The sequence below is a fragment of the Triturus cristatus genome, chromosome 12 (genome assembly GCF_964204655.1).
Source record: "Triturus cristatus chromosome 12, aTriCri1.1, whole genome shotgun sequence".
Taxonomy (NCBI): domain Eukaryota; kingdom Metazoa; phylum Chordata; class Amphibia; order Caudata; family Salamandridae; genus Triturus; species Triturus cristatus.
This window is the reverse complement of record NC_140595.1, coordinates 496,327,139-496,352,975: the sequence shown is the minus strand read 5'-3', so window position 1 is coordinate 496,352,975 and position 25,837 is coordinate 496,327,139. Positions and strand designations below refer to the sequence as shown.

Here is a 25,837-nt window from a genome sequence, read left to right as displayed (position 1 = left end):
CTAACCTATTTTTAGCAATGTACATGCTCATGAATTTGCATTAAGGCCCACTGTTTCCCTATATGTTTTTAAGAATACATCTTTTGTAAGTTCTTATTGTACAGTACTATCTGAAATCATTTTAAAATGACCCGGAGGTTGATCCTTGTATTTTTGATGATTTTAATTACTCAAAATAATACATACAAATTTGTAATTTAAAATCTGTTCCTTTTACACAATAAACCACCATACGTTAGGACAAAGGGCCCTGGTCCAGAACACAGTAAGCGTCATATTTACATATCATACGTGTATCTTCCTATAATGCAGTAGTACTATTTACTTACTCTATCCTAGCCGATTTTATCATCCGCGGTTTTCCAAAAATTGTGCACTTTACAGAAATGCTTATCAATAGAAACACTAGTAAGTATATCTGGGGTGCCCCATTATTGAAAGTGATCACATATTTTGCTCCATATTTCCCCATTTCAAACAAACCACAAACGGTTCAAGAGAAAAAAATGTATTTCTCCATTAAATATTTCACTACACCTCCTTTTGTTCACCTGGGCAGAGTCATTAGACTTACAGGAGAAACATGAGGTGGTGAGAATGATGATAAACAGACACCACACATTTAAAACAACTATGTTAAGCTTTTTTGCAAAATCATTGTTTACAGCATACAGCACCCAAAGCAAGTAGACATTTTAAATAAAGTGCATGCCACTTATTCTGCTCATTCCAGATTTATTTTGCCTTTCTTTTTTTATGTTTCTACTCCCTGCTTCTCCATTGATGCCCCTCATCTCCTCTGAGTTGGCCTCTTCCCACAACCCCTCTTCTGTTGCTTCTGAACCATCCTGTTGCAGTGTTCACAACTACCCAGTTGCAGTGTTCACTTTCAGAAACATAAAAGCTTTAGGAAAAAAACACAAAGTACATGGCTACAAAGTTGTTGAGAGGCTCAACCAAAGCTTTATTAGGTGGTCATTTCTTGTTATTTACATTTCAACCTTGAAGAGTGTGATGATTTTAGATACAATTGAGACTAAGAATGGCATCTGGTTTCTGTCTTTATCACCTACAGATTGAATGGTTAGTTGACTTGGTCCCTAGGAGACCCTATAATTTAAACAGGGAAGAAACGTTGTCATACCTCCCTTGGTTGTTGTTGATCAAAGTCGCAAACAGGAGAGACTGTGACTTCCTACACAGCACCCACAGACGTATATCAGATAATAATGTGTATAACCAGGGGCTTGTTCAGTAAAATTTGTTTTTACTTTGGAGCACTGCGTCATTTGCACTTGGTTCACCCCTTCATGTATACACTGCAAGTTAAATGCCAACATATATATAATTTTATATATATATATACTATTGACAGAAAATCTGAAATTTTGGATTGGTATTCCTTTTTGTCTTAATTGATACAAAAATATTTGATGTATGGTGAAATGATTTCATTATTAACTATAGATTCCTTTAAGTTGCCACGAGGTGTCCAACTGTGAAGGAGTCCCACGGGACGATTGTGCATACGTATCTTCAGGCCAATGGAAATCTGCCTGAATTACTTTGGGAGTAGGGCTACGCCAGCAAATCTACGGCTGTCATAGATTTTCAGGAGCACTTTTCAATTCACTTTTAAACACCATAAAAGAAATCGAACTCATATGGAGGAGGAAATCTTCGAGAATAGATGCCACCCAGGGGTATAACACAGGCTCCTGCAGTCCCTGTCGTGCAGAGGGGCCCTCAACCCTTGATGGAAACCAACACTTTAGGGGGCACGGGGTACTGGGATGCATGGTGATATGGAAGACTCAGAGGGCCATCTTTATATACAATTTGCGTTACACCACTGATCCCACCTTTGCAAGTTCGGCTGCGTGAATCCAATGACCCTGCAACGACTTCCCTTCAGTGAAAACCTTTCATGTGGTGACACTCGGGTAGGGCCTGGAAGCTTTGGAGCCCTTGGCCACCTCGATGGCATGAGAGGGCTTCCTCAACTACTGTTTCAAAAAGTTGTTTTACAAAAAAATCGACATTATGCACTATATGCATGCTCACAATGCAGTCTGTAAGTGAAAAAAGGTTATTAGGTAACAATCCTATGGTGCAACCACCTGTCACCCCATCACCTTATAAAGAAAAGATGAACTATGATTTACCGTAGAGCTGTGAAGTTACGCTTGTGCTTCAGAAGGTTCGCAAAAGAGGGCGCACATTCATCAGTTAGCTGGTTGTTGAATAATCTAAAAAGACACCAGTATATGGGAAACACACTGTTATTATTTTGTGAAGTTATTCAATTGGTTTACACAACACTTAGATTTTACGTGCAAATAAATGTATGCATTTTCATATAAAACGGCCAAACACATTTCAGACGTATATGAGGAGGGTTATATATTCCTTCAAAGATGTACAGTATTCTTCCAACTCCCATCTTGTGGTGTAAATTCTGATAATCGTCCCTTTGATATGACTGTGACCAGAGTGCAGCTGTAGTCTTGGGGCTGATTAAAAGTGGGTTGTAAAACTGCGATGTCTTTGTGACTAGGATCGGAATTACAAGTGGTGAGATGTTTGTCACCACCGCTAATTACTTGATGCAATAAAATCCACACCTTCTGTTAAATCTGGGTAAGTCAAAAACAGGGGTTGAAGCACTCGGTCAAGCAAATTTTGGTCAAGTAAGAACCAAGATCTGCATGCTATTCTGCAAAAAGGCAGATTAGGGGATGATTATCGACCTGATAAAAACCAAACACCTCGGTGTTGGATTTAACAGGTTTGATTATCACATATGACAAAGAGCACCTATTACATTTAAACTTGTTAAAACCAAAAAATTTTAAAAGCACTAAACATTGCTGAAAATAGTCTCTGCCAAACTAGTGCCAACATTGGCATGCGGGTCAGAGGCTTTCCCAGGGAAATTGGGGGCCTTCTTGAACAACTCACAGAGCGCAGTCTTCAGAACTCTATTTAAATTACCGCATAACACTTCCGCACCCCAGATTAGGATGGAATTTGCACTAAGTGACCAACTGATCACACAGAAGGTCTGTATAGTAAAGTACCTGCACACCCCACGTGTAGCAGTGCAAGGATCACTGAAAGATCTTATTTGGCTTGAAGTATCATGCCCAACAGCTCACGCCATCCAAATGTTTGGGCACAAGCACTGGAGCTAACTGGCACGGTGGAAGAGGGGAACTTTAAAATACCGCATCCACCGTTTAAATCAGCTCTGAACTGAAAAGGAGAAATCTAATTCTTTGAATCTGATCAAAGGGCATTTGCTAAAAGAGGACACGCTGCCCTGGTCCTCAGCAGTTATGATAGAAATGGCCACCAAAAATACATCATGGAACTTTTCTCAACATATTACAAAATCAAATTCCTGCATTTACGGATGGGCTGCTTTTCATCACTAGACTTACTACCTCCGTGGATAATTAAAACCGTAACTAAAACTTGTTGACTATGTGGTCTATTTCAAGTATCGATAACACACCTGCTCTGCACATGCCCCACCCTCCTTGGGGATCGCAGATTTCTTCGGCACCTGTGGATTAACGAGGGGTCACAGACATTATCATCTGCCATTAGTCACTTATTGAATAATGCGCAGCTGCAAGCGATCTCCAAACGTATAAAATGTCTGGATATTACAGATAAACTATTAAGAAAAAATCCAGAACCTTAAAAAAACAAGCATTTGCAATGCAATAGGTCTCGCATTTACTAGAGTTTGAGCTATTGGCATTGTAAACAATGTGCTTTGTCCTGTCACTCAGCCTCCTCCAATAGCGAATACTGAAAGAGGAGAGGCCTGAGCAAATATAAAGGCCATGTTGTAACGTGTGCCTACCGGTCCAAGGTAATAAATGCCCCCTCACACAAGAGGATAAATGAACAAGTCATATATTACATTAAAAACGAACATGAGAAAAGTAGAAAATGCTAAATATCAATGTTTAAATAATATTTAGTTAAAAAAAACGGCACTTTTGGGAATACTTCGTAAGATGTTTTTCAATACAAACAAATACCAAGAGAGATTCCAGCCCTGCTCCCAAGGTATGATCCGCAGCAGCACCCTCTGCGAGGGGGTGTGGAGAGCTGATAATACCTCTAATAGTGAAGGTACAATGCAGAGAACGCAGCACAGCTTTAGCAGTGGGATAGCAGCCTCGATAACATCGGAGCAGCCCCTGTGCCCGGCCTCAAAACAGTAAAGTCAACTCACGAATGCAGATTTACGTGCATCCCGCAAGTGATGTGCGCAGCTGTGAAAAAAACAAACCTCAGAGAGCTGGTGGAGCAGGCAAGCACAGCACCGGGAGACGCAATATAAATAAAACAACAGCTAGTATCAAATTATACAAAAGCCCAACGTAACTGATTGGTCCAAAAAGTCAAACATCATGTGTACTGCGAGGGGGCGTGGAGAGCTGATAATACCTCTAAAAAATGAAGGTACAATGCAGAGATCGCAGCACAGCTTTAGCAGTGGGATAGCAGCCTTGATAACATCGGAGCAGCCCCTGCGTCCGGCCTCAAAACAGTAAAGTCAACTCAAGAATGCAGATTTACGTGCATTCCGCGAGTGATGTGTGCTGCTGTGAAAAAAACAAACCGCAACCTCCGAGAGCTGGTGGAGCAGGCAAGCACAGCACCAGGAGACGCAATATAAATAAAACAACAGCTAGTATCAAATTATACAAAAGCCCAACGTAACTGATTGGTCCAAAAAGTCAAACTTCATGTGTACTGCGAGGGGGCGTGGAGAGCTGATAATACCTCTAACAAGCAGGAAGTGAGATAAGGGAGGGGGTGGCAAATGGTGAGCATTTCGCGGAGGCTTTGATGTTCTCAGTGGCCGCGCGGCTCACTGAGAACATCAAAGCCGCCGCGAAATGAGAACAACTGGAAACAGGAGAGCATGCTTGTGCAGGAGTGTGAGTCGCGCCTGGCAGTTTGAGGTGATTGCCCTGCAAACCGCAGGAAACGTCTTTGAGGAAGGGAAGGTGGGGCAAGGGAAAGAAGCTGACTGTTTTCTGCCGGTCTCCCCAAGCGCTGAAGGAAGAAGTTAACTTTACTACGCTTACATCTGCAATTTTGATAAAGTTATTCCTTTTCAGAGGTCGAACGGCAAGAAGTTATATTTAGTACGTTTAACCCAGCCACACCCAAGTTAAAAGCAGTAAAGTATCCTAAAGTACTATCCTGACAGCAGCATTTCGCCTCTCCAGTCCCATGCCCCCACCGCGACCCGATCGCCCCGGCTTTGCCCTGTGGAACAGCTTAGCCTCGCACCATTGGCCTCTGATGAGACAATTGGGAGTGATTGAAATCACTGCCTGGCCATATTCCTGGCAGGAAGTGCAGAATGCTGCGCGCGCGATGGGTTAAAGCACGAATGGCCTGCCTGGGAAACTTCTGGTGGATGGGGGAAAGGGTATCTTGGTATGGCTTTACTTATAAACCGCGTCTGGTGTACTGCACGAGACGCCCTGACTCAAAGTAGACAGTGTACAGAGTTAAAGTACACACAAAGACATTTATTGCTGCTCTGAAAGATGGTTTTATATACGTTTGTTTGTGGTCCTAAAACCCGTTTAGATTGTGAGCGCTAGCGTGGGATCCACATACTGCAATAGGTGAAACCAGTGGTGCGCGGAGCCGACGCAGGAATCAAAACCCATGGTGCGCGCGCACCACAGAGGAGGGGGGGGGAGGGAGCATGGCAGCGAGGCGAACTCGCGCTGCTGCGCGAGCTGGCCACCATCGATCGCGATCACATCAAAGCGGCCGTGCGGCCCGCGAAAGTGAAAGCAAACGAGTGCTTTCAGGCCTCCGAATGGTGCGCGTGCCCGGCCGACGCACATGCACTGTATTTGGAGGCCTGAAAAGCCACTGTTTGCACTTCCAAAACTCGCTTACTATAAGTCTCGCCAGAGCAGCGCTAAAGCGCTGTCTCAGGCGAGACCTAAAAAGCAGCTGCCTAGTTCCAAATCTCTTTAGAGTCAAAGAAAAATGTCACATTGCTATGAAATATGTGATACACAGCCTATTTTACTCAAATCACAGATATTTATTAATGCAGCATGAACAGTAATAACTAGCTGTTACATGGTCTAATTTAGGAGATTTTATAATTTTAACTTAAACAACATGGCCGCAATCTGAACAGTCCAATGAAACTATGCAATGTCCTCATTAATTAGTCATAAGATGCTCATTGAAATGTATTTTAAAATATTCACATTACGTACATTGATTCCACCTGTATGATTGACAATTTGATCTTTTTGACTAATCATCTACACACAATACTGTGAAAAATGAGGTATCGCTCATTCTTTTAACTGTAATTGGCACTTGTGCACTTTAATGGACTCGATTGACTAATTAAAGTATTTTTGCTTTGATTCGATTTGACAAAGGGCACTCGTAATCAGACCCTTAATGCCTTAAACTGTGCAGGCCGCGGTTCTCCATCCCCAACATTTGGAAGCAATTTATTAGCATGTAGCACGTCAGATGTAAATTGGAGACATAGCCGGTTGTGATGTTAATCACCTCTGTCTGTGTTGTAGTTGGTTTTGTCTATGCACTTCTGCTGCCGCCTGGCCACATCTGGCTGGCTATCAACCTATGAATACTTCCATGTTCCTTCTGGCTATACTCCGTTGCTGCACTTGCACAGCATCTAGGTGAACTTTATATTAGTCCAATCTGCTAATGTGCATGATGCTGTTTCTGTGTATTGTCTACTGTGGATCCACCTATTACCTGCCTCTACACACACAAGCATGGATTTTGTAGTGAATTGTGACTATACCAACAATCTTTAATTTCGATTTTTACCCAGCTGCCTGTGTTTTGTCATAAAGTACCTGACATAGCAGGTAGGAATTTCAAACAATAGTCTTTATGCTATTTCTCTTGACACACCACCCTGAATGTTTGCATCGTGCCTACTCCACAATTAATTTATTTTCCTATCACATATACATCAGCTGCCTTATAACAAGGTAGCTAACAGCATGTCAATGGACTGCCAAAATGTGGTGCAAGTCTAATATTACAATGCATTAAAATGCTGGACGAAATCAGTAAAGGCCCCACTTTGCTTGGGAGCAACTTCAAGAAGTCATTATTAGGATGCGAGGCTGACTGGTCAGGGTGTAATATTTTGAACCTGCTAGCACTGAGGTCATTTCAAGGAAAGAAAAGATGGCGGTAGTCACTGAATGTTAGCGCTGCCTGGAGAACGTCTTTGCATCTACAGAGCACAGTGCTTGACAAGGGACCAGCATTTCCAGGGAATCCTTGAAAACTCATGTTTTTTGGAGCTAACAGTGGCCATCTTGGATCATTGGTTATAATGCTCATCGTATTTCATGCAAACTTTGCTTGGCAATCCTGCTACTATGTTGCTGCTGCCAGGACCTCGTTTTCTCTTTGAACAACTTGACACGCCAGATTTATTTCTGGGTCACGGTTTGGAATTTATAGAGGTGTTCAGAACAAACATTGTATCGGAAGAAAACATTTGTTTTAACACATTTAAAATTAGAGAGACTGTGGTGCTTTTCATGAAGGAATGGGAAATTAAATGCACAAGGAACATTTGAATATTCTTAATATGTTGTGTGGTTATGTGGAAGTTGATAAGAGTATCTGTCAGTTGCTCAATATTATATACAATGCCACGATAAATATGCAGATATGAGGATACAATTATATGGCAGGGTTGACTAAATTATGCAGCTGGAAAGGCATAATGCAGCACATTTTGAAGCAGTATTACTTCACTAGGTTGTCATTTTTATATGTTAACACCTCGTTGGTATCAGGTTAACACCTACGTAAAGCAATCAGCAACTGCGCGGTTACCTCCCTTGGTGCAACAAAGGGGCTACGTGTGGTATTATTTTTACAAACGTATCAGTTTAAGCTAGAAATTATTTTTCCATAAAATCTGCAAATTATGCAGAAGGCGATGGATTTTTACAGCAAATCCATAACTACACAGATAACACAATGGCCATTGAATTGTATAATTCCAGTAGCCCGATTATTACATGTGTATGCAATCACAGGATACTGCTGTGTGTGTGTTGCCTTTCAATTACACATTCAGGTCAGTTAGAAACTAATCCCTACTATATAAAGAGAATATACATTTGAGGAGTAGAAGTTAGTTATCTAATCAATAAGGGCAGATGTTTGTTTACCATTGATGAACGTCACTCAAGAACACCATATTGGCCATATAGAGCTACTCCTTATCACTATTAGCCTGCAGATTCTTAATGTGTGAGGTGGATGCAGTGTGGGGTGGAAAACCGCATCACTCCCGCTGGATCCAGAGTCCATGGTTAGGGCCTTTTTAGCTGACCTCACATTGTCTCTGTCATTGTTCTACATGTATAATTGGAAAAGTCATACTACGTTTACAAAGTGCAACGCGATGTAAGCTGATCAGCCGCAATTCACTAAATATCTCACAGGAGACAACAGGGAAATTGAAGGAAAGAGTGGTATAACCTACCTCATCCAGACACCCTTTAGACACACTGTTTAGCTTGATAAACAATTTCTACACAGTGGTTGCTTTTGCCCAACCATTTCCATCCAGTTGCATGTTAATTCTTTGTACCCATCTCCTAAATACTTGCCTTATCCCAGTGCTTGAACTAGCGCCACGTGAGCTACGACACACTCTCCTACCAAGTTAATTACTCACATTAAGGTTTTTAGGTAAGTCTTATACTCTGCTGCAACAATCTATTGGATACAATTCACAGGAAAAATAAAGGTGAACCAGAAGCTGCTTCACTAATACCCAACCTCTCTTGAGTAGAAAGAAGTATGGGAAAGAAAGATACTCTCAAAGTAAAAAAAAAACACGAAACTGAGTGGAAGAAACAAACATCAGGGAATAAGAAAAATCTGAGTGCAATCAACTGTCCAAGCTGCATGTCTTGGTAATAACCTAGCTGGAGTCGTATTTAACCCCCAAAACAACAATGTGAAAAGAAAATTAAAAAAGGCAGGGCATGGAATACCCTGATATGATGTACTTTTTTATGAATCATCCCATGGTGCTTCTTACTTAGATATAGATGTTGCTTCTCTTTTCTCTTGTCTGAAAGGATCTTTTCCGAATTTCTCAACGCAGAAATCGGTACCCAGTTTAAACTCAGAGTTTGGTAGACTAAGTTCTCTAACTGGTTATGTCAATTTGGTCTCTGTCATTGCAAATTTGTAATTTTCCAATTTGTAAAAAAAAAACTGTCAGAAAGAGCAAATGAGAATCACATAGCAAGGGACTTTATTGGTGTTTACTGAATTATATTCTGAAGTAACAACGTTTACCAAAAAAAAACCGTCAAACTAAGTTACTAATAAATCTGCCAAAGCACAACTAATGTTTGCACAAAATATAGACTTCATCAAGTGGGGCCCTATCTCCGACGTTTGTGAACATTTTAAAACGTGTCTGCCTCTTGAGGAAGTTATATTTTAATTTTAATTTACCTTTATAGTCACTGATAGAATAGAAACAAAATAACTTCTCAAAAAATAGCTCTAGATAAAAGAATGCTTGGAGATTACCATATGAAAGCAAGACATGGGTAGATTTCACCCTTACTTAGGTCTCTTCACAGGCTGTTTATGTGGAGTATTATCTTTCAAGGCCATGAGCTTAACAACTCTCATATATCTCAAATCCCCAGACCTCTGAGCCCTAAAGTTTGTGTGGAACCAATCCACACAAGTGCCCAAGGTTACAAGGCAGCTACTCCTCCATAGCTGCATTTAAGCTGTGGGCCTCGCCTCTTTACAGCCTGGGCTTACACTCCGGTCTGGACCCCTACACAAACCATTTGAAAACCTGCCTCTTTGATCATTAAACTCCTTCCTCTTTTTTTCTTGCACTGCCAGTTTTTATTGTGCTTGGGTATGTGTTTTTCATTGTTCTGTAAATTTCAGACCCAAGAAGTTCTGTGACAGTGCAATTTATAAATGAAATATAACATCATAAAATCATGCGTTGACGTTTAGTGCTTTTCTAGTGAAATGTAGTAAGACCCAGGCAGCGCAACTTACTCCTTTGAGGGCTGCAGATTTAAAGATTGGCTGTGGTGTTCCACAAGGTTCTGCTCTCTCACCCCATCATTTGAATATCTATTTCCAGCCTCTAATAAAGGAGCTGTCAAAAAGAGGCTGTCAGATTTTTGACTGTGCTGATGATTATCAGATCCTACTTCATCATGATATCCCGGCATCAGCACAGGATCACTTTAAAGATATGATGTGCTTTTGCAGTAGAAGGATGAGACAATCACCTAAAACTGAATGCTGAAAAGACCGTCTGCTACTGGTCCTCTGAAATGGCCGTGCTACCATCCCTGAAGCCAGCTGTAAAAAGCCTTAGAGTTCTAGTTGATCAACATCTTTCATCTCGGCCTCAAATAAACGCTGTGCTCTCAAAATGTGTATTAAATCTGCGAACCATTCAGAAGATGTAATGGTTTATCTCACTTTAAGCTCTGAAGACCATTAGGGTAGCCATTATTGGTGCAAAGTTGGACTATGCAAACAGCATATATTTTGGACTCCCTGATTGTAAACAAAAAAGGCTTCAAATGATCCAGAATGCCGCAGCCAGGCTAATTTTTAGACTTTCTTGGAGAACACAGATTACACCCTACCTGAAGAGCCTTCATTGGCTGCTGATCTGTCAGCGTGTTGAATTTAAGATGTGTTGCCTAATTCTGAAGGCACTAAACGGATTTGCCCCAGACTTTCTAAGTGACCGTTTGGTTGGTTACGTTGCAGGTAGAGCTCTCTGATCGGCTTCTGCCAATTATTTGGTGGTACCCACATTAAAAAAAATAAGGACTGGAAGGCATAGACTTTCAACACTGGCCCCAAAGAAATGGAATATCCTTATAATTGAGATCCGCTCAATCACAGAACAGCCCCTATACAGAAGAGCATTAAAGACCTGGCTGTTTAAGCAAGAATTTGGGACATAGGTACAACCTTTTGACTTCTGTGCTCCTCTTCCTGGTATGATAACATCAAGAGACTTTCGTGTGAATGACACAATCTATAAATATTTTTTAACATACGACTGGAATTATAATAAAGTGGAAAGAGGACAACAGCAGCAAGCACAAGGAAAAGTGCTTATGCGCTTCTGTCCTTAACCTTGGCTGTTTGAAACCCTTTCTCTTGAGACCGTTTTTCCGGGGTCTCGTCTGCATTTTCCTTTCCGTTTGATTTTAATTATTTAATACTCCTTGTAATTGGATAAGTCCGCTTTCCCGCATGTTGCCATTACCGATTAACGTAATCCCATTGAGCTAAACATGCGCTGTTCTTGGTCATGTTTCAAATTTTGATCCGAGTGATAGAGATTTATTCTCCTTGTCTTTCAGCTTTGGTCACAAATGGATCTTTGTTCACGCTGATTAATTCAGCCGTCTTCAGACTCACCTACCGAGTTTCTGAATACTACACCCTTTGGTGAGTATTTTTTCACCTCGGTTCCATGGTTACGTACTGTGATTTTAACTCCTATTTCCGTAGTACTCCTCGTCTCTTCCCCTTTTCTTTTCTCCAGGAGCACTCCTTGGCCCTCCCTCCATTTTTCCAGCCTGATTTATCCTGCTGACGCTGGTAATTTTTAATCAATTTTTGCTTTCCTATACAAATTGCTTATTTCAAACACACCTTACTACATTACATTTTTGATCCTTGTCCTTAGGTGTAAGCCCACTCCCTTCCCTTGGTCCTGATGAAGACCCCGACTCCAAGCAAACCAATTCGCTGGTTCTAATAGGGGTCGAAACGTCGACTTGTTTCTGTCTTCGATCAACACAGGAGATTGTCAGTGATTGTACAACTGCTTTCTATTTTATGTGTTGTTATATTTAAGTTTTGTTGCCATTCAAGTGGCAGGTTAGGCTCTCAAACAAACTGTGGATGTTCCTATTATACACAACCTTCCTCCCTCACAACGTCCTGCACTTATCCCAAATATCTTGCACTTATCACGTTTCTTACACCGATATGTATTTAAATATGTCCACATCGTGATGTATTTGGTTTATTTGAATTGCTGATCTTCCTTTTGACTGAATCTTTGCTTAATCGATTAAATCAATGTCATACATGCATATAATAGGTGTTGTCCCAAATCTGTACGAATTGCTAACGAATGTGTGCCTTTTATTCCTTTAAAAATGTTTCTACTGTGACTACCTTTTTGTGTACCTACATATACCCAAGTCCAGTGGTCTACCGGGTTACCCCATTGATACATAACTCTCTATAGTGCAGGCCTTGTCCTGCGAGGGTATTCATTTTTAATAATCCTTTATTTTTCAGTATGTCGGGAAATGAGACACTATCATAGACTGAGGAGTACATTACCACACTTATCCAAGATCCCTCCAATCTTTTTATTTCTTCGAATACCCCAAACATTGATGTGTCTCTTAATGAGAAGATTAACAAACTAGAGAGATTAGAGAAGAAGTTGATCCGTACTAGGCTGCATGGCCATCTCTTGACCAAATACCTACAGTCAAACGTCATACCTGTTGGATTGCAGGTTAAGAACGAGCCAGCGATTTTTGTGGACCAACCCAAATTTAAGGAAGACTTCAGTTTTGTGGCCAACAACTGTTCGCGCCACTGGATGGTCCTGGGAGTTGAGACTGCCCTTGAACAGGTCGAATTACTCATGAAGGAAATCGCTGATTTGAAACGCGATATCTCTACAGACAATGCACTAACAAATGCTAAGGAAGCACTAGAACGTCTTGAGAAAACCATCAAGGAATTTGATGTCAACACACAAGCCAAGAAGTTGGATAAACTTTCAAAGGACGTCCGCTTCTATGATAAGAAATTGACCTACCCGTATCTGCAAGAAGATTATTACAAGCAGGACCAACAGGGCCGTTTCTTCAATAGAGGAAGAGGTGGCTTCGGAGGTACTCGTAGATTCACGACTTTTTCTGAATCGTCGGGCTCCATTGGCAGCGAGAGTGAACAGGCAGGGAGCAGTCTAGGATACCAGCTTCAGGAAACTGCTTACTATCCACCCTCTGGACCGGCTTTTTTAGAGGACAGACAATGGCGACCTCCCAGGGGAAGAAATGTGAATTGGAATTGGAACAGAGGCCGCGGTCGTGGCCGTTTACAACAAGGCCAGGGATGGGACAGAGCTCAGCAACAAGGGATGAACCCTGCCCAGAAGCAGGTACATTTCCCACAGGAACAACATGGAGAAATCCAAACGAGACGCCGGGTCTATCGTTGGTAAGCACTTTAAAGGACCCCATCATGAACTTGTCCAATCATACACTGACCGATGATGAACATCGGATTCTCAGCAAAGGTTTATCATATGTTCCTACGACATACCCGAATAAATTAAATCTTCAAACTGAGCTATACCGTTTTTTTCGGAAAATACAGTTACGTTATTTCTTCCGTCAGTCCCCAATGAGTCCCATTACATCCTGCACTGGCTTACGAATTCCTTCCTCATTTACACCAACTTCTCAAATGGTCTCACATCGGATACTGACTTATGAAAGTACTGTGCTCAAGGAGGCAGTGAGAATCTGCTCCATCAGGAAGTATGTTAAACACAATGTCACCTCTGCGGAACGAAAAGCCTTGGATGACTTGAGGAATAACCACTCCATTGTTATTAAACCCGCTGACAAGGGTGGAGCCATCGTATTACAGAATGTGGAAAACTACAAGGAAGAACTCTATTCTCAATTGAATGATGGTATCAGTTATACCAGACTCAATCTAAACCCCACTAAAAAGATCAGTACCATGATCCTTCAAGTAACTCAGGATGGCTTTGCCCAAGGCTTCCTTTCAAATCTGGAGTTCCACTTTCTGAATCAGCCGCAACCTCGCCTTCCGACAATCTACACCTTACCTAAGGTTCATAAAAACCAGGAAAGGCCACCTGGCCGCCCCATAGTCTCGGGGTGTGGCTCAATTCTTGAGCCACTCTGCAAATACACCGATTTTTTCTTGAAACCTTTGGCTGAAAACACTGATTCGTACTTGCGGGACACCATGCAAGTTATCAATCTGGTCGATGGGATGCCCTTTAACCCAGCCACCAAAATTTTAGTGACACTGGACATCGTGTCATTATACACTAGTATTCCTCAACAACACGCTTTGGAGGTGATTTTAAAATATTTGGACACAAGAACACAACCGATGCAAGTTCCCTCGGATTTCATCATCCAATTGCTTCAAATAGCGATGACACAGAATTTCTTCTTCTTTCAAAATGACTACTTTATGCAAAGTAAAGGCGTCGCTATGGGTGCCAGCTTTGCTCCAGACCGGGCCATTTTGTATATGGATGACTTTGAGCAAACCTTTGTCAGTAACATCTCAAGTCCTTTCAGTCAACAGGTCACTTATTGGAAACGTTATATTGATGACGTCCTGATGGTTTGGACAGGCAATGACCAGGAACTAAATGATTTTTTCTGTTGGTTGAATGGAAGATCGGTGGATATTCAGTTCACTATGAATAAGGACAAGTCTACTATTGACTTCCTTGATATCACCATCAAGGCCTTGGATGATTGTCTCTACACGACCCTGTACCGTAAAACTACGGAAAGAAATACCTTATTGAGGTATGGAAGTCATCATCCCAGAGGATTACGCGATAACCTCCCTTTCGGCCAGTTCCTAAGGATCAGGAGGAACTGTATACGGAAAGAGGATTTCTTCACGGAATCAGATAACCTCATCTGCAGATTGATCGAACGCGGCTACCCTAGAAGGCTTGTTAAGAGGGCCCGTAAAAGAGCCTGGTACAACCACAGAGACCTTCTTCTTACTCCAAAAGTCCGGGCTGATGACCCCAATAGACTGATATGTGTCACTACATTTAACACAAGGAGTAATGATATCCGCCATATTGTCAATAAACATTGGCATTTGGTGTCAGCAGAATTACAGCTTCCTGAACCCCCAATGCATTCCTTCAAGAAAGGCAAAAATGTACGCGATCATGTGGTCAAGTCCCTCTTGGAAACACCCACTAGACCGACCATTGATTCGCTCTGGCAACTTCCCGCTCCTGTGGGCCATGTCAAATGTGGACAGTGCAAAGCCTGCAATCTGACTATTGAAACAAAGACGTTCCAACATAACAACTGCACGGTGGATTTAAAAACACTCACTAATTGCAATACAAAGAACGTCATTTATGCTATAGTCTGTCCCTGCAATAAGATTTACATAGGCCAGACTACCCAGAAAGTGAAATGCCGGATACTTCAACACTGCAGCAGAATAAGATGTACCACTTCTGGAGCACCCATGGTCGACCACTTCAAAACATTCAACCATCCCCCTGAATCGATAAAATGGCTGGTAATTGAAGCCATTACACTGGGCGTTAGGGGTGGTGACCTGGGTTCAATCCTTAACATTAGGGAATGTAAATGGATGGACCGTTTTGAATCCGTCCTAAGTGGCCTTAATGAACTTGATGCAACGTACACCCAATTATCCTTACTAAATAATACCTAAGTATCATGATACTGAGTGGTGTACACTCCACACTACCCTTTTTACATCACAGGCCCCTGTGTTAAGCTCTACTGGTTTTATGAAACTACTTTGTATTATAATCTAACTTTAATTAGTACTGTAATCGATGTTTCTTTAAGCCTTGTTACATGCTATATAATACTCCGTATGGTGGTTGATTGGCAGCAAATATTTCCCACCATCTGTACGTATTGCCAAAATTATGCTCGATTGTATGCCTGTTTCTTAATTGAGGTTGTCGCCGGACCGTAATCATTTAAATTAATTACGGGTATTTTCACCCTTATTCACTTCCATTGTATGTTCCCTCTTAGAGTTAATCAATGCTGTGAAAATATGATCATCTGTATCGTGTTTATGTACTTAGAACCAGCAACAGGTCCCTGCTTCGAGTTCGCATTTATTTATTTACTTTCGTTCTCTTCGAGCCCTTGGCCACACATACCCCTGAGTCTCCACCAATCAGGGCGCAATCCTTCCGGTTGTGCGCGCGTCTGTTTGGTATTTAAGGGGTCATGTGACAAAGCCCAGGGTTAGCTGTCAGACTGTCCGACGCGGCCCTTGAGGTATGTCACACCATGCTGCCTTTGAGTGGTTTTCTCCCCTCCCCCTCGTTACAGCATGTTTGGCTGTTTGAAACCCTTTCTCTTGAGACCGTTTTTCCGGGGTCTTGTCTGCATTTTCCTTTCCGTTTGATTTTAATTATTTAATACTCCTTGTAATTGGATAAGTCCGCTTTCCCGCATGTTGCCATTACCGATTAACGTAATCCCATTGAGCTAAACATGCGCTGTTCTTGGTCATGTTTCAAATTTTGATCCGAGTGATAGAGATTTATTCTCCTTGTCTTTCAGCTTTGGTCACAAATGGATCTTTGTTCACGCTGATTAATTCAGCCGTCTTCAGACTCACCTACCGAGTTTCTGAATACTACACCCTTTGGTGAGTATTTTTTCACCTCGGTTCCATGGTTACATACTGTGATTTTAACTCCTATTTCCGTAGTACTCCTCGTCTCTTCCCCTTTTCTTTTCTCCAGGAGCATTTCTCCAGGAGCACTCCTTGGCCCTCCCTCCATTTTTCCAGCCTGATTTATCCTGCTGACGCTGGTAATTTTTAATCAATTTTTGCTTTCCTATACAAATTGCTTATTTCAAACACACCTTACTACATTACATTTTTGATCCTTGTCCTTAGGTGTAAGCCCACTCCCTTCCCTTGGTCCTGATGAAGACCCCGACTCCAAGCAAACCAATTCGCTGGTTCTAATAGGGGTCGAAACGTCGACTTGTTTCTGTCTTCGATCAACACAGGAGATTGTCAGTGATTGTACAACTGCTTTCTATTTTATGTGTTGTTATATTAAAGTTTTGTTGCCATTCAAGTGGCAGGTTAGGCTCTCAAACAAACTGTGGATGTTCCTATTATACACAACCTTCCTCCCTCACAGCGTCCTGCACTTATCCCAAATATCTTGCACTTATCACGTTTCTTACACCGATATGTATTTAAATATGTCGACATCGTGATGTATTTGGTTTATTTGAATTGCTGATCTTCCTTTTGACTGAATCTTTGCTTAATCGATTAAATCAATGTCATACACGCATATAATAGGTGTTGTCCCAAATCTGTACAAATTGCTAACGAATGTGTGCCTTTTATTCCTTTAAAAATGTTTCCACTGTGACTACCTTTTTGTGTACCTACATATACCCGAGTCCAGTGGTCTACCGGGTTACCCCATTGATACATAACTCTGTCCTTAACCACGGCAGCTGCAAAGACTAGTGACTGCCATTAAAACTGGTTTTGCTGTATTATAGCCTTCCCCAGATTTTTTCTGAAGAAACTTCACAGAGTTCAAAAGACCGCATGCATCTGGACTGGACAGAAGGTGTACCTTTGCTTTAAGAACATTCACTGACTACTGGCCAAGCCACAAACTGATTCAAGGTTTCCTGCTGAACTGCAAGCAAGAGCAGTCAAAAGAAGTGCACCCAGAAACTCTTGGAAAATCAGAGTGTTTCACAATTGCATCTGGGGAAGGAAGCACTAGCTAAATGTGACAAAGGGAGTTGCAACTTACTTGAGCACCAGAAAGTGCTTTGGGCTTTGCAAGGGGTAGGAAAGTGCTATACAAATGGCAATAAAAGAGGCAGGCCAAAATAAGAGCAAAACTCAGCTAAAGTCAATATATGATCAGTCCCCTTTGTGTAGAACTCAGAACAAGTCATCGGAGAACAGTGGTCAAGGGACTGATGCTTTGGAATTCACTTTCTGATAGTTCCACCTTTGGCTCTTCAAGGAACAGAAGTTTTTTTCCCCAGAAGAGTTCCCTGCTGCATGTCCGAGATTCACACACAGGCCCTAACTGGTATTGTATTCATGACATAATCTAGATTTCTTTATCTCTCTTGCTCTTTCCTCCTCTAGTTATACCTCCTTCTGGAATCAATGCTAGGTGCCAGGAGAGCATAAAAGAACACAGTTAACACTCTTTTTCCTCAGTAGGTTTCTCAGTTAAGCAAAATATTTCCCAATGACACACACAACATATAGGACCAGGCATTTATCTATCAGATGATTCAATATCAGAACAAAATCTAGAAACCATATACTACAAAACAGTATCATAAATGTGTTGACATGGAAGAAGGTGACAATGACACTGGAATACAAAAAACAAAGTTGTCTTGGAACATAGTAGGCAAGAGATTTATAAAGTCAAGGTTTACTTGGGTTTTTGCCAGAATGGAAATGGCTGCCCCTGGCTCACAGCAGACTTCCTGGCAAGGTTAACCTAAGTATTCAATTCTTACAGGTGCTAACTGGCCAAAAGTTACTGCAAGGCCTTTTATCCTGTCGTTTAGGCAGAGTTTGCTTTTGAGCCAAAAGCATTATACATGCTGCACCTTGTTATGTCACTTATTAAGCTTTTGTGCCTACTCCTCCTGTGATAAATTGGGTTACTGGTTGACTGGTGCGTGAGCCCTGGTCAAGCAGCAACTACAATCCTTGTCAGGGTAAAGCACAAGCAAACCCCAAATTAACTTATGCTCAACCCTCTGGTAGCTTGCGACAAATCAGGCTTAACTTAGACACAATGTGTAAAGTATTTATGCAACACTTCAAATAGTAAAACTGTGAAAACACCACACACAAAAGATTCCACACCAGGTTAGAATCAAATAGAGTTCAATTTATTAAATAAAACAAGATCAAAATGACAAAAATTCAATCAGTAGAACTGGAGTTATTAATTTTTAGAGAATAAAGTGTAAAATAGCACCTAAAAGCATGTAGTGCCCACTGCGGCTATCTGGTTGTGCTGGACTGGGTCCAATTCAAAAGCACAGGCCAACCGCGATGGATCGCAAGTCGGCTACAGCCCCGGGTTAGTCCTGCTGAAGGTTTACCTTCTTAAGTTCGTGCCAAGAGTTGTAGAGGGCTGTGAGGAGCAGGTTAAGTGTCGTGGGAGGCTGTCTGTGAATGAATGAATATTAGCCTTATAAAGCGCATACTTTGCCCTAAGGCGTCAAGGCGGTGCAGAAAGGGCCATCAGACTGACATGTACGTAGTGCTCATGCTGGAAAACTGGTAAAGAGCCAGGTCTTCAAAACCTTACGGAAGAGAGAATGAGACACTTGGCCAGAAATTGAAGAGGGGAGGGAATTCCAGAGCCAAGCAGCAGCACTGGAGAAGGTTCTGCCCCCCATTTAACTCTCTTACACCTAGGAACCACCAGCAGATTTTTAGTGGTGGATCTTAAGTGCTTGGAAGGGACATATCGCCAAAAAAGCCCTTTAATACCTTCTGAACCTAGACTGTAAAAAGCCTTATGAGTAAGACAAAGGGCTTTAAACAGAATCCTCCGATTTAGAGGGAGCTAATGCAGCTGACTGACAGAAGCCGAGACAGAATGGGATTTAGGAAGGTCCATCACCAGCCTGGCTGCGGCATGCTGCAGGCGATGGACAAGCCCTTTGTTAATACCCAGGTAGAGGGCGTTACAATAGTCCAGTCTCGATAACACCAGGGCAACAACTGCCTGTTTTTGAGAAGCGAAAGAAAGAAATTGAAAATCTTTCATAAGAACCCTGATGATCCCAAAACATGTGGACACAGTTCTATTGACCTGGGGACCCAGGGAGAGAGAATTGTCCACTATAACACCAAGATTCTTTCCTTGAGACACTGGGCAAGGGCAAGGGTCGAGCGTTTCAGGCCACCAGGCATTGGACCAAATATGCTGTTGATTTTCAAAGATCAAAATCTCAGTTTTGTCCCCGTTAAGCCTGAAATAGTTCTCCACCATTCAAGAGGACACTGCCTGCATGCCGTTTTTAAAATTGGTGGCCGAGGCCTCTTTGCTGTTAGTGATAGACACGATAATTTGTGTGCCATCAGCATAAGACAAATGCAAAAACAGTTGATGGACAGAAGGTCCTCCCTGGACGGGAAACAAGCATCCTAGGATCGGTTTCGGGGTTTCACCCCTCTTCAGCCAGGATAGCTTGATTCCAGTGGCATGGAGAGCACGGGACTCACGTCTGAGCATACCCGTCCCACTCGGGGTGACACATGCAAAAACAACAGTTGATGGACAGAATGCAGCACAATGTCATACATTCACCCCAGTACGGAGAGCTGGGCCTAAATCCATCGTTTTTTTGCTCACCATGCCATCCCAGTTTGAACCCAGCCATATGCAAATCAGTCTTGACCCTGTGCCTCATGGGAATAGTCCAGCCCGAACTGCCAAGCCAGGTCCTCCCTGGACTGGAAACAAGCATCCTAGGACTGGTTTCGGGGTTTCACCCCCCTTCAGCCAGGATAGCTTGATTCCAGTGGCATGAAGAGCACAGGACTCACGTCTGAGCACACCCGTCCCACTCGGGGTGACAAATGCAAAAACAACAGTTGATGGACAGAATGCAGCACAATGTCATACATTCACCCCAATACAGAGATCCGGGCCTAAATCCATCAGTTTTTTTGCTCACCATGCCATTCCTGTTTGAACCCAGCCATATGCAAATCAGTCTTGACCCTGTGCCTCATGGGAACAGTCCAGCCCGAACTGCCAAGCCAGGTCCTCCCTGGACTGGAATCAAGCATCCTAGGACCGGTTTCGGGGTTTCACCCCTCTTCAGCCAGGATAGCTTGATTCCAGTGGCATGGAGAGCACAGGACTCACGTCTGAGCATACCCGTCCCACTCGGGGTGACAAATGCAAAAACAACAGTTGATGAACAGAATGCAGCACAATGTCATACATTCACCCCGGTACAGAGATCTGGGCCTAAATCCATAATTATTTTGCTCACCATGCCATTCCAGTTTGAACTCAGCCATATGCAAATCAGTCTTGACCCTGTGCCTCATGGGAACAGTCCAAGACGAACTGCCAAGCTAGGTCCTCCCTGGACTGGAAACAAGCATCCTAGGACCAGTTTCGTGGTTTCACCCCTCTTCAGCCAGGATAGCTTGATTCAGCATAAGACAGCACCTCCAGCCCAAAGGATCTAACAACCCTAGCCAGAGGAGCAACATAATTGTTAAAAAGAGTTGGACTCAATGAGGAGCCCTGATGGACTCCACAGAACAGATGGTTAGGGGACGAATAGAAGTGATCCATTTTTACTATTTTAGCCCGATCATTGAGCAATGAAGTTAGCAGCTTTAGAGCACCGCCTCGAACCCCCATTTCCTTAAGCCGTTCCATCAGTCTCAAGGGGATATCATGTCGAACGCTGCTGTGAGGTCGAGAATCAATAGCGTGGTGTGACCAGCATCAACCTCAACACGGATGTTATTGAGTACAGAGGTTAACGCTTTCTCCGTGCTATGATCACTTCTGAAACCGTGCTGGGAGCCATCGAGCAACTGATATTACCCCAGATGTTTCTCCAGAATTTTAGCTGGGACAGGTCATAGGGAGATGGGGCAGTAATTCTTTAGTTCAGTGGAGTCTAGGGTGTTTTTTTTAAAGAGAGGTTTGACAACCACCGTCTTCCAAGAGGTAGAGTACTGCCCAGTTGATTTAACTACGTTAAGTACTGAGGTGAGATGGGGTACAATAACCTCTCTCCCCAGCTTCATAATCTTTAGAGGATAGGACTCCAACGAGGAGCCAGATGTAATTCCACCTAACAGGCGGTTTGTGTCCTCGTGTGACAGGGGAGGGAAGGTAAGAAAGTTGCCTGTCTCCACCAGAGTTACCGAATTATGAGAGGAAAAAGGGGTATTGGCAGAGACTCATTTTGGGGTCCCAGCATTAAGAGATTCCAAGGATGAGTATATTTCCGTGATCTTTTAAATTGGAAAAAACTAGCCATTCTGTCACAAAGGTCCTGATCAGTATGGACAGGGACTGTGGGGGAGGAAAGAAACTTAATTACATTGAAAAACTCCCAAGAAGATCTAAGGGATTCTGTAACCTTGGAGTAGAATAAGGAGCCAGCTTGTGTCGTGGGCGGGCATTGCTGGAGCTTCATGGTGAAAGTACTCATGAGCAATGATGCAGGGAGAAGAGTCGGGCTGCAGTGGTGTAACAAAGGACCACACAGCCCCTGCAGTGCGGGAGACCCAAGCTCTGTGGGGGGCTACCTCAGCACAGTACCCTGGCCTGAGCACTCCTGAGTGAGTCTGGAGGGGGGCTCCATTTACTTTGCAGGGGGGCCCCCTCAAGTTTCGTTACGCCACTGTTGGGCTGATGGTGCTTCAGCTCATTTGCAATGTGAGTGTTGAGGTCTCAGTGGGAACGGGCCCGTCTGCGGTCACATGGAGCCCAAAAGCTTAATTTCAGCACCCCTGAGCCACACGAAGGGTCCAGGACTTGAAAGGCACCACTCAGGGGTTAGGAACTCGCTGTAGCGCAATACAGGGGCTGGTGCAGGATGTTAGGGAGTCTTTTGTTCCTAAGGCTAAGATGAAGGAGGTCTGCAGACTAGCCCTTGGAGCCACTCTGGGGTCCTGGGTTCAAGATTACGTTACAGGCCCAATTCTCCTTCACCAGACAAGAAAGCAGCAGGTCTGCACAGCAGGGCAGTAGTTCCTGTGGAGCAGCAGTCAAACCAAGTGGCAGTCCTGGTAGCAGCACAGCAGTCCATCCTGGCACAGTATCCACAGGTCCAGAAATGTACTGAAGAGTCAGTGTCTGAGATCCTACTCTGGTTCTGGAAGGTGGGAGAAGCTTCTAGACAGTGGCTTTGAAGTGAATGGAATTTCCTGCCCCCTCTCCTCCCTCTGGCTCCAAACTGACTGTAGTGACAATGCAGGGTCATTAGGCGCTTTGTGTGACAGCAGAGCACAGACTATTCAGTTGTAAGTGGGGCTGTGCTCAGCACCGTGCATCCCCATCCTGCCAGTAGATGGCCCATTCAGGCACACCTAATCAGTCCATTTTGTGACTGTCTGGGAGAAATTCACAGAGTCTAACTGTCAGCTACACCCAGTCATGTGATCCAAGACATTCTACAGGCACAAAAGTTCTAAGGCAGGAAAATGACAACTTTCTAAAAGTAATAAGGAATCCCTAATGTTATCCTATGGGAGGGGTAGGTGTCACAGTAGTGAAAAACGAACGTAGGAGTTTTTCACTCCCAGGACACGTAAAACTCGGAAGTACATGTCCAACCTTTTAATTACACAGCACCCTGACCTATAGGCTACTTAGGACCTATCTTAGGGGTGGCTTATATATAATAAAAGGGGAGTTTAAGGCTTGGCAAGTGGGTCTACATGCCAAATCGTCATGCTAGTTTTAACCTGCATTAAGGCTTCAATGGCAGGCCTGGGAGATGGTTTAAGGGACTACTTCAGTGGGTGGCACAATAAGTGCTGCAGGCCCACTGGTAGCATTTATTTATGGTATAGCACTCTGCAAGAGACTTACAAGTAAATTAAAAATGTCAATTAGGTATAAGCCAATTCCATCATGTTTTAAGGGGAGAGTACATGCACTTTAGCACTGGCTAGCAGTGGTAACGTGCACAAAGTCCTAAGGCCAGTAAAAACGAGTTTTGCAGAAAGTGGAGGGTAAAGGCAAAAGGTTTGGGGGTACCTTGCAGGGAGAGCCAGGTCCAATACATCCCATCTTGTAAAGTGATGTTAGCTTACAAGCCAGTAAGAAAGCATCCATTGCCAAAGCAAGTGTGTTACACCCTAGCTGTTCTACAAAAAAAATACTCCCCAAATTCCTGGGATTCAATAATATGGTAACTTGGATTAGGGACCTTTAACAGAAGAGACAACATTAGCAGAGTTCTGAAGTTAGCTTTGCAAGTGACATACTTAAAAAGCATACACAGCAACTATTGCACAATAGATATTTTTGACAAAACGTCAATATGGTTGGTACATCTTCAAGAAAGCCTATGTGCATGAACATCTCTATTTTGTGAACAAAAAAAAGAGATAATCAAGCAACATGTTATCGTGACAGCAAAAGGAAACAAAGGGACACACCAAGGCATTTATTCAATATCACGGTGTCTTCATAACAGGGTAAGGAATTCTAGCAGCATTACTTGGTTCCTCATCCCATAACCTCATGGGAATGCTAATGGGACAATGCAACCACCCTAAAAAGGCTTAAGACTTAAAGAATAATCCACCCAAACAAAGGCAAATCATGAAATAAACATGAAGTCAATGGGTTAAGAGGATTTAACCCAAAGTCGATTACTCACTCTTTTCTTGAACCATTGATAGCATGAGCACACAAAAAACTAAAACTGCCTGTAAGCACACCTATAAAGGGCTCTGACTGATGTGAGGCCACTGGGCAACTATCTTTTCACAAGAAATTTAGAACTGCTGTTTCCATGCCGTATTAAGCAGATTGTTGTTCAATTTACATATGTATGCATTTATGTGGTATTTGTAAAGTGTAAACATATCTGAAAAGGCAGTGCAGAACTCAGTCAAACGCATGCATACAGTCAACGAGTGTTAGGAGAGGTAGCTGGTAATGTACATATATCATTTGTTTTTATGCTGGTTTGCCATGCTGTGATGGAAAACGATAAAGCTAGCAGTGTCAATTGCTGTAAAAATTCTGCTCTCCATTTCTTATCTCCGTTCTGCAGTTGGTATTATGGTTAGTTTTAAGTGCTAACATGGCTCCTAAATCTGCTCCATACCAACTGATTGTCTGTGAAGTATATATTCTTATTTTAATATGAACAATGCTTAATTTGTAAAAGAATAAGTGCTGGGCTCAAATTTTACTTCTTTAAACAACCACATCCTGCCTCTTTATCCCGTTCTTTCAGGTTCTTTTTAAGTTGAGCCTCGGCAGCGCATGCGCTGCTGCACTGTGAGGCATGCTGTAATCTGGAATGTTGCTTGAAGCACCTCCCAACTTTTCCATTTGTTCCTGTTCATGCCCTTCATAAAAGCCTACTTTTATTTGGTTAGCATGCTTAATTAGTCCCGCCTTTTGGTGTTTCTGATCCTCCCAGCAGATTGCCCCTGCTACATGTGGTCTTACACTTTTTGTAAATTTACGTTCCTTCGTGCACTACTTTTTTGGGGGGTCTGCCTGCGGCTGGTAAATCAGCACGCCGCACTTGCTGGGACCTGTTCCCAAGGTTTGTATTTTATTTCCATCTTGCAGTCTGCGTTAATTATTTCTGAATGTTATTTTTTCATCAGGACTGCGTTTATTCCACAAGCATGTTAACTATGCAACGGGTGCTTTATTTTACGGCCACATTGACGGATGCTTTTTGTTGTACACGTTTTGTGTTGGTGCCTCTTCGTTTATTTGCAGCCTGCACCAATTATTCCCACAGTGAATTCTATGCATTATATGTCCAGCTAAACCCATTTTGACCATGTGTAGAGGCAATATTCGCACGATCAACCTTTTTACTCTAATTTTTAACCCTTCCAAAAGTTAAAATAAAATGCACTAGCCATGTGTTTAAATGCAACAATACGTGCACAGTGCACATTTTCTGAAATTCTAAGACAATAGACCTGTACAAAGCACTAAAACCAGTCAATCTTCCTGAATCTCATCATATATTTTAACTGTGAGAGGCCCTAGCCGCTGGACTACTTCTATTTTCAGGTCCCATTTACGGCTGCTTTTGTACGTGTTTTATGTTGCCGCACTGCTCGTTTATTTGCAGGCTACACCCATTATTGTGTACCATTGTGCTTGTTCAAACTAACAAAG

At 42.6% G+C, this 25,837-nt stretch overlaps 1 protein-coding gene and 1 long non-coding RNA gene across 3 annotated transcripts in view; one reads left to right on the top strand and one right to left on the bottom strand.

The window, feature by feature from the left end:
- The window catches only part of NOD2 (nucleotide binding oligomerization domain containing 2), a 249,801-nt gene that overhangs the window by 53,972 nt on the left and 169,992 nt on the right, over positions 1-25,837 (bottom strand). For both annotated transcript variants that reach the window (XR_014972358.1, XM_085639531.1), the window contains exon 6: positions 2,166-2,249. Coding sequence is in view for 1 of the 2 variants with exons in the window: in XM_085639531.1 (XP_085495657.1) it covers positions 2,166-2,249 (84 nt within the window). In the remaining variant the exon portion in view is untranslated. The remainder of the gene's footprint in view (positions 1-2,165; positions 2,250-25,837) is intronic.
- The window catches only part of LOC146776155 (uncharacterized), a 186,068-nt gene that overhangs the window by 116,440 nt on the left and 43,791 nt on the right, over positions 1-25,837 (top strand). The window lies entirely within an intron of this gene.